The sequence below is a fragment of the Ovis aries genome, chromosome 14 (assembly GCF_016772045.2).
Source record: "Ovis aries strain OAR_USU_Benz2616 breed Rambouillet chromosome 14, ARS-UI_Ramb_v3.0, whole genome shotgun sequence".
Lineage (NCBI taxonomy): Eukaryota > Metazoa > Chordata > Mammalia > Artiodactyla > Bovidae > Ovis > Ovis aries.
Genome location: NC_056067.1, coordinates 11883936 through 11893471, shown reverse-complemented (window position 1 = coordinate 11893471; position 9536 = coordinate 11883936). Strand labels below are relative to the sequence as shown.

The following is a 9536-nucleotide window of genomic DNA, read 5'->3' as shown; positions in this document are numbered from 1 at the left end:
GCAGCCAGCGGCGGAATTCCCGGGCCCTCAGAGGCGCTGCCTCTCCTGAGGAGGGTCCCTGCTCACCCGCACACCCCTAGCTCTCCTCCAGGGAAGGACTCGCTGGGCCTCGCACCATTTGGTCAGAGATGGCCCGCCATCCCTGCTCACCTGAGTTGGGACCGTGAGAAGGTGTTACTGCAGGATCCAGAAACGTGGGCCTGCTGAACTCTGGGACTTGGTTTGAAACAGAAACGTTGTACCCTCTTCCAGGGGACATCCCAGGGCCTAGACACAGTAGGGCTCCCGGAGTCCCGGCCTCCTCCCTGGTTTTAATGAGACGAGCCTGGGGGGACGTATCACCACTGTTACTCCTCAGCCACTGTCCAGCCGCAGTGCTTCTCCTGGGCTGCAAGCCCACTGACACAAGGCACTGTGGGAAGTTAGCCGCAGGGCACGGCCGCCACCTGCCCCCAGCACCTCCGTCCTCTCAACAGGCTCACCCCGTGCACGCCCTCAGACAGCCTGCTCTGTACGTCAGAGGGGACCTTGGTGACCATGCCAGCAGGCACACGTGCGCAGTCCATCAGTCGTGTCTGACTTTGTGACCCCACGGACTGCACCCCACCAGGCTCCTCTGTCCGAGAGACTCTCCAGGGGATCCCCCCGACCCAGGGATCAAGCCCGAGTCTCGAGTCTCGAGTCTTCTGCACCAGCAGGCGGATTCTTTACCACTGTACCTACTTGGGAAGCCCAACCATCCAACATCAGGGTCATAAACAGCGCCAGCTTTCTGCCTCTACTCAGGGCTTGGGTGCCTTGGCCTTGGTGCACATCACCCCTTCGGGGTGTTGGCATGACCGACCCCAAATATCCTCGGGCTGGAAACTGTGCTGGTCTGTGGATCTGTGACAGCAACGGTGTGTCAGCCGCTGAATCCTGTCTGATCCAGTGGCAAAGGGTAGTGGATGCTCGGCATTCTGAACGAGGGGATTTGTGCCAGCTCGTCCTCTGCCCATGTGTCTTGACAAAACAGTATTCCACATTTGCAGACTCAAGTGTCCTTCTCCCCTGCCCATCCCCAAGGCCCAGAAATCAGTGCGGCTGTGGGCCCACAGTAAGTCAGTGTTCCATCACAGCTTGCCAGCGGGAGATGCTAAGCAAGCCCCTCCCTCCTTAAAACAGCTCAGAACTCTGAGCCATCAATGCCCAGAAGATCCCAGAAGCAGAGCAAGAGGCTGTAGCCAAACGTCCTGCTCCAACTGGCCTCTCTTGTCTTGAGCTTAAACTTTTGTTTGAGTTTTTCTCCACTGGACTAGGGGGACTTGAGGAAGTGAAGGGATCTCTCAAGGGGGGCTATGGTGGGAACACATGAAAACCAGGTTCATCGTCCCAGAGAGGAGGTGAATGTCAGGGGTCTGAGCTGGGGCTGCTCGGGGAGCTTCCGCACCCCATCCAAAGGCCAGCATGGGGATCAGAGAGACCCCAGTCCCCTGTGCAGACCCTGCCCATCATCATTTCCTCAGCACAGGTAGGAAGCTGGATCATGGACCAGACTTCGACTTCTCCCTTTTTTCACTAGGCCTCGTGGCTGGAGGAAAATGGGTGTCCAGGAGCCACGTGGTATTAATACAGTGGTTGGGAACATAGGCTTTGCATTCAGTTCCACCTCTTACCAGGACTGTCTGGATAAAATCCCCTAACCTCCCCAAGCTGGTTTCTTCATCTGGAAACGGGAGCAGTGAGTTATAGGATCTGCATAGGAGGGCTGCTGAGGAGGTAAATGGAAGTGCCATGTAAAGAGGATGGCCACAGGCCGCCGGGGCACCTCCTGAATGTGAGCGAGCCCCGTGTCTGCGAGCCCTGGCTCCAGGCACTCTGCTCAGCTGCTTCTCCGTTAACACCACAAGCCGGCTGGGCCGCTGGACGGGAGGGGGCAGCAGAGGCCACGGTGAGGCTTCTTCTCCTAGGCTTTCTCAGGAGCCCAGAGAACTTCGGAGGAGAGACTCTAAACTTGGTGCCCATCAGGACCCCCTGGAAGTCTGTGGGCCTGAGGATTCCTGGGTCCCTCCTCCAGAGGTTCTAACGCAGTGACTCAGCACACACACACATACCCCCCACCCACAGATGGAGCAGACAGACAGCCCTGGTGTTTCTGATGAGGGCAGTCCCTGAATCACTCTCTCAGAAGGGAAGCCCTTGAGCTCAGGGGTCTCCTGACCAGAGGTTAGGAGGTCCTGGGGTGGGTCCTTATCGGAACCCCTGATTCAACCCCATGTCAGAGTTCATCTCTTGAGCTAAATGGGATGATGTCTTCTTCCTCCCTGGGAAGGGAGGGAACGAATGTCCAGGTGCATCATATTGGAAGATGGGGAGTCCAGCAGTCCCCAAGCTGGATACTCAAGCCCCTGAGAGGGCGGCCTTGTAAAATATTAGTTCTTGCATCTTGTTTGGTAGCCATCCCCACGATGAAGGGGAGAAGGATAAGAAATGCCTGGATCTCATAGCCATTCCCATCTGGGCACCCCAGAGCTAGGCTGTCTTGCTCCCGACCGGCATCACCTCACTGACCACCGTGCCCATAGGTCTACATGACATTACTATTAGACAGGAGGAAAAGTGAGGCTCAGAGGTGACGTGGCTTGCCCAGGTCAAGCCTTACGGGGCTGGGGCTCCAGCTCTGTCCTTGCGTCCTTGCACTACCTCCAGGAGTGCTGCCGGCGGGGAGCCAGGCTTTCAGTACCTCACCCTCCCCACCCCTACCCCTGCAGTTTCGCCCCAAGAGCCAAGAAAGCAGCAGGACCCGGCGGGCACTTTCCCTTCCATCTGAAGCGCACACCCTGAGTGCAGACTGGTCCCCGGGCCTGCCTCCGCCAGGGGCCAGGGAGCCAGGACACAGCGCCAAGGCGCTGCTGCAGCTGCTGCCTGGGGCCGCCATGGCCTGCAGCCGAGGCGCGGCTGCATCCAGGGCGTCGGCCCCTCGCGGAGAGCTGCAGGGAGCTGCAGCCAAGGCGGGATGTATCGTCTTCTTATAGAAACCCTATCGAGTTCCGTCCTGGCCGCTTCCCCACCCCCAGGCCTGTTACTTTGGGGGGTATTCATACCTTTAGGGTATCTCGTCTGCATTGTTCCAGGACAAACCCTAAAGGTATGCACAGGACTTTAGAATTAATTCTCTGGAGGGTGTTCCTAAGCTAGAAGTATACGCACCCACACCCAGTGCAGGCCGTGTGACCACCTCAGAAGCGCGTTTGCGTTGTAGGCTGGTAACTTGCACGAACTGTGCAGGCTTTTGTGTTGGCACCTAGCAGTGGGAGCTTCATCCTGCAGTCCTGGCATGAGCCAGACCAAAATGGGCCTTGGGTCGGCCTCCGCAACAGCGAATGCAGTCCTGCAAAGCAGGCCTGTGAAATCTTGGTTGTGGATGTGGAAGCAGTTACGCCTGTAGAATCTGGCCCTTCCGGGTTTGCCCGAAGCCAGACTCTCCTCTCTGAGGGGAAGGCTGGACTTTTCTCTCAGCCCCAGGCCCCAGGTCAGGCCCATCCCGGATCCCTGGGCTCCCCAGGGCCGGCTTTCCTGCCCCAGTCCCTCTGGATGCCTCCCATCCAGCCTGGCAGGGATGTGAGCACGCTGAGAGATCCCGCCGAAATGAAGGTGCTGCAGGGGAGACGAACAGGAAAACTGGGGTTCACTGCCGCCCCGGACTCTGGTCCAGTGGCGCCAAAGCCCTGCATTACCAGGGCACACAAAGGCCTCTGGCTCGCCAAGGAGCCAAGGGAGTGGGTGCGCGGTCTGGAGACGCCTCAGCAGAAGACCGGGGCGCCCGCCGACTGGGCCGGCATTGGGTTTCTCCTAATCAGCCCCACTTCCCCGGAGCCTCCATTCTAATTGGGGCGCAGGCTCCAACGGGGGGAAGGAGGGGGCCCCTCCCGCCTGCCCGCCTAGGTTGTCTGGATCCCCAGTGCAGCGGCTCCCGCACCGGAGGCCTGAGGGTTTTTCCCTGGCCGGGTTCTCCAGGGCATCAGTGGGGGCAGGGGATAAGGAGAGGTGGCCTCCGCCCCAAAGACAGGGCCTACTCCGTCCTCGGTGAAGCTGCTCCCCAAGCGCTGCCCGCCGCTCCGGCTGCCTGAGACCCGAGGGACAAAGTCGCCGGCTTCTTCCTGTCCCCTTTATCTCCGTGTTATAGATAGCTGTTAGTTTGGGCATTAATTGCCCAGGCGAGTTTATTGATAATTTTGATGTAACAGAGCACCAGAGAAATTGCCCTCATGTCCAAAATGTCAAATTTGAGAAGAACCAGGTTCAGAGGCTCATGACCCCACGACGCGGAGAAACTGTGGTGGGTCTTGAACGGCTGCACCGGCAATGTGACTTTATTGTGTTTGTTTTCCTAGGTAGCTGGGAGTTGGAATAGAAAGAGGGTCAGTAGGGGAGACAGACTTTTTAAAATGGATTTCCCCCCTAATGATTTAGGGGGGAAACGTGCCTATCACCTTGCTCTCCCACCAACACAGCCTTTTTCTTGCTCAAAGTTTATTTGCTTCACCATTGGGGAAAACCAAGTGTAGGGCACCCAAAAAAAAAAAAAAAACCTATCAAAAAAATAACACCTTAGAAGATGCTCCATGATCGATAACAGTTGGAAACAGTAAAGTTTGAAACTCAAAATACATTTCTCATTGGTCCTGGAGTGACCAAAAAGAAAGTGTAAAATGTTGTATATACATATATGTACGAACACACACACATATATATGTATGTTTTTCCCTGGGGGAGGGAAAACTACAGGTTTTTTTTTAGTTTATTTTTTTTAAAACAAGAAATGACATTTAGAGGGGCAAAGGGCTCTTTTTAAAAAACAGAAGCCAAGAAAAATAGTTACTCTTGTCCAGATTTCACTTCAATGTGAAATGAAGAGTGAAAAGAGAAGGATTGGCCAACAAATAAAAAGGGGAAAAAAAGATTAAGAATCATCCATACTTGAAATACAAAAAAGAAAAAAAATAAGACTAGCGATCCCAGGCTGGTTACTGTCTATATTTTGAAGATATTCTGCAATCCCAAGAAAATACTCATGCAATTTTATTTCTAGTTGATACAATATAAGGCCATATACAAATGTTATACATTTTTATTTTGTTCTTTTTTAGGAAAAAATACACAAAAGGCAAAAACATCCTCAAATTGTCATTTTTATACAGTGCAGAAGGAAATTTAAAATACGTGTCACAAACGCTGCACCCCAGCAGCCAAAATACTAAAAAAAGGGGGGGGGGAAGTCCTTCATTTTATATATATATATATTTATATAAAACATATGGAAATTTGTCTTTACACAGATCAGACTTAGTTTCAAATTTACAATGGATATCTAAAAAAAAAAATTCTACGCGGCAAATATTGCCAACAAAGTTACACCATTAATACTGATAAACGGAGGCGCCTATGCGGTGTTTCGATTATTAGGGAAAGAAAGTAGAATAAATAACAGGATGAGCCTTGCTATCGTTTTTTTAAAAAAGTGCCTTAACCTTTCTGCGTCACCGCAATCCTGACTCAGGGCGCTCTGCGGGCCTTCCCCGTCCCCACGGCACCCTGCCTGCCTCACGCTCCCACCAGAAGGTTTACAGTAGAGATCGGAGACAGCTGGGTCTCGGGAGAAAAACCACCCACCAAACAAGTCAAAACAAAGTTCGAAACCAAACCAAAAAAAGCCTGAAGAGAAGGAAGGAGAGGAAGGCGGAGGAGGACGGTGGCAGAGGCCGGGAGAGCCGCCTGCTTCTGGGTTCCTGGTTACTTTCCTAAGATGAGCAGTGGCTTCAGAAATGCAAGTTACTCGCTCAAGGATCCACCTGTGGCTGACGGGAGGACTTCTGAGGTGGGGAGGGAGAGGGCGACTTCTTGTCGGCCCCTCCTTTCCCTGCAAGAGACGGCTCTAAAAAGGAGACGCGCATTCCAAGACATTCTTTCCAAAAAAATTAAAAATAAAACGATAAATACTCAACCAAAAAATAAAAGTATTTGATAATGACGGTTTCACACGTTTGCCTTTCTCCTAAAAACCTTCCCCGACGTTTGCCGTTGGAGGGGGAGATGGGGAGAGACCATAGCAGAAATTCGTGTTCAGATGTTGAGAGTTCTTCCCCAACACAGCACCTTCTCAGCCGGTTTCAGTCGGATCAAAAATAGACACTTATTTATCAACAGCTGCAGTCAGATCAGGCCCCCGCCATCACCATTAAAAAAACTGTTGAGGGAGTGGTGGGGGGGGGAGGTGCCGACCTCGCTCGGTCTTTGCCTCACGGGATCCCTTTCCCAATAATCCGGTTGGGGAGGGGTCAAACCCTTTTCTTCTGCTGACGGTTATACCTCAAAAAAAAAAATAAAATAAAAATAAAGCAGTTTCTGGTGACGGGTTCCGGAGTCCCTGCGCCCAGCCGGCCCCTGCCCGGAGGGGCCCGGAGCTGTGGCCTCACATGACGCAGGGCTTGATGTCTTGGTAGGTGACCTGCTGGTGGTAGTAGGAGCCGCCGCCGGCCGAGTGCATGGACGACGATGCCATGGTGTTGAAAGAGAAGACGAACTCCTTTCGGTCACACATGCTGGGCGACTGCGAGTGATACCGCGGGATGCCTGCGGGGGCGAGGCGAGAGGAAAGGGGGCGTTAAAGGGTGGCCTCCGGAGGCCCGGGCTCCGGGTGGAGAAGCACCGTCACTGTGGGGCGCACCCCGGGGACAGGCCTGCCTGGCTCGGCGCTGGGCCGAGGCCTCCCCACGTCCCAGTTCCTGGTTTCAGGTCTCAGTCGGGCCAGCACCCAGAGGGAAGATTCCCCAGACACGGTCAAGGATCCCTGCAACCCTGGGTGCCTGCTGCCCCGGCCTCTCCCTCCGTGGACACTGAGCCTGGCTTGGGAGGCTTCCGGTGGCGGATGGGGAAGGGGTGAGAGGGGCCAGCAGAGAAGGTCCAGCGGCCTCCACTTCCAGGGCAGCCTGAGGCCTGGGCCTGGCGCCGGGCAGCCACCTTCCAGCCCCTGGAGGCGGCGGTGTCCCCAGAGCAGTGAGCCAGGCCAGCAGGGGCCAACACAGGGGCAAAGAGGGCTTCTCCAGAGAAAGGGTCTTCGGGGAGCGGAGCCTGCAGGACCTCTGGAACCCTGGCTGGAGTTTGAAGCAGCCCCAGTTGTGCGACCCCCGTGGAGAGAGCCCTCCATTCTCCAGGACCGGCTCCTGCCTCCCGCTGGCTGCTGACAGCTGACTCCTGACAGGCCCCTGCTTGGATCCCTCCAAGCTCTTTCAAGAACCAGACCCAGAAGGCTACTAGCGCGTGCGGAGACGGAGGGTCCAGAGGAGAAGATGGTAGTGCATCTTTTTTTCTCAGGGGGGATTGGAAGCGGAGCGGTACCTGTGGGCCTGGAAACCTGGATCCTGAGAAACAGTTTGTTGGGGCCCGCAGCTCAGACCTTCGATCTGGGCCCCTCTCAGCCTCTATTGCCACAAAAAGCCCCAAACTCAATGTTCGTACACCCCAGGCCTGGTTTCCGAAAGGCCGGGCTCTGAGCTTCTGAGCGCCAGCGCCAAGCCCCACCGGCTTTGGGCCTAACTCTTCCGTCCTGCTCGGCTCAGAGCAGAGGCGGCTCTCCCAAAGCAGGGCGAGCGAGCCAGCTGCCCTGGGGACGGGCCAGCTCCATCCTGGGAACTTGCCCAGGTGTCAGGGGGCTAAGGGACCTGAGGGGACTTAGAAGATTGCAGTCTAAGTCTCTGAGGTGAGGATGGGGCCTACCTGGCCAGGCTGGGGCTGCCAGCACATATCCGGGCATTGAAACAGAAAGGAAAAGGGAATGTTAGTCTATGGGGGGACTCCAGGCTGCCCTCAGCCCTCAGACGGGGAGAGGTGGACAGAGAGACACCTTGGGGAGCTGAGGCCTCCATGGTGCAGCTTGGGGACTGGCGCCGCAGGCTCCGGACCAGGGCGCCAGCAGTCTGGGGGCTAGGTCTGTAGTGCGCTCACAGATGTCCACCACACCTCTCCTACCGCCCAGTCCTGGGGACAGCTCGGGGCTCCCCACTCACCTTGCAGCTCAGCAGGGGCGTTGTGACTGTTCTGGTGCAGATACGGCTGGTCCAGGGAGTGCGTGGAGAGGCTGCCGGACAGGGGGTTGGCCGCGGGGTTGCAAGGGGACAGGGGCTGTTGCTTGATGTAGGAGGCGCTGCTGTTGAGCGCCGCCGAGGCAGAGGGAGGCCAGGCGGCCGCGGAGCCGGAGTAGACGGCGTGGGGCTCCATGACCCCGCCTGCCGCCGCGGGCAGCAGCGGGGAGGCGGGCACTGAGCCGTCGTGGTGCGGGTACTCGCCGGCCGCCGTGCCGCCGCAGCTGCCCATGTACGAGTGGCCGCCGTTGGCGGGCAGGTGGGGCACCGAGTGGCTGGGCAAAGCCATGCCGTCCACGTTGCCCGGCAAGTGGCCGTTCATCATGCCCAGACCTCCCTCCAGCGCCAGGCTGTTGGGCGGGCACGAGAGGCCGCCGGCAGAGCCCTGGAAGCTGTAGGTGTCCGGGAGGTGGTTGAAGCCGAGCCCGTTCATCATGCTGTACATGGGCTTGAGCGCCTGGCATTTCCTTCGGAAGCCGCGCGGCCGCCGCCGAAAGGAGCCCTCCTCGAACATGAACTCGCTGGCCGGGTCGATGGTCCAGTAGTGGCCCTTGCCCGGCCGCCCGAGGCCCTTGGGCAGCTTGATGAAGCACTCGTTGAGCGAGAGGTTGTGGCGCACGGAGTTCTTCCAGCCCTGGTAGGAGCCGCGGAAGAAGGGGAAGCGGCTCTGCAGGAACTGGTAGATCTCGCTGAGCGTCAGGCGCTTGGTGGGCGAGCTCTGGATGGCCATGACGATGAGCGCGATGTACGAGTAGGGCGGCTTCTCCGGGCGCCGGATGCCGGCGTTCGTCTTCTTGGCCTTGGACGGGCCGGACGACGCGGGGTCCATGGCCGCGCCGCCTCCCCCGCCGCCGCCGCCGCCGCCGCCGCCGCCGCCGTGCGGTGGCTGCTGCTTCTCGGGCGCCGAAGACATCGGGTGGCTGCTGCCGCCGCCGCCGCTGCCGCTGCTGCTCTGCGCGGCCGACGAGTCGGGAGGAGGAGGAGGAGGAGGAGGAGGAAGGGGAGGGGGAGGGGGAGGGGGCCGAGGGGGAGGGGGCTGCGCGCGCGGGGCTGGCTACACCTCTGCCGTCATCGGCGGCCGCTTCTCCGGAGCGAGCCTCGGCGCCCTCCCCCGCCCGCCCGTCCTCCCCGAGGAGCGGCCGGGTCCGCGGGCGGTTGGCGCAGAGCCCCCCGCTCTCCCTCCCGCTCCCTCCTCCCCCTACTCTCCTCCCTCTTTCCCTCCCGCCCTCCCACAAGGGAAGGAGCCGAGCAGAGGCTGAGAGCAGCCTCTTTGCAGCCTGGGCGGAGGCCGCGAGGAAGCCCCCACCACACACACACACACACACACCGGTTTTTTTGAGGGGGGAGGCGCCCCCCTCTCGGGCCTGTGGCCGTGCGCCCCCGCGGGGAGCAGCGCTCGGTCCTCGCCACCCGCGG

At 58.0% G+C, this 9536-nt stretch overlaps 1 protein-coding gene across 1 annotated transcript; it reads right to left on the bottom strand.

The window, feature by feature from the left end:
* Nucleotides 1-5043: 5043 nt before the first annotated feature.
* On the bottom strand, nucleotides 5044-9129 carry FOXF1 (forkhead box F1). Its single transcript, XM_027977709.3, has 2 exons — nucleotides 8046-9129; nucleotides 5044-6612 (listed from the first exon to the last, which is right to left on the bottom strand). Exons 1-2 carry the CDS (start codon nucleotides 9031-9033, stop codon nucleotides 6452-6454), a joined length of 1149 nt encoding a protein of 382 aa, XP_027833510.1. The 5' UTR covers nucleotides 9034-9129; the 3' UTR covers nucleotides 5044-6451.
* Nucleotides 9130-9536: the final 407 nt, after the last annotated feature.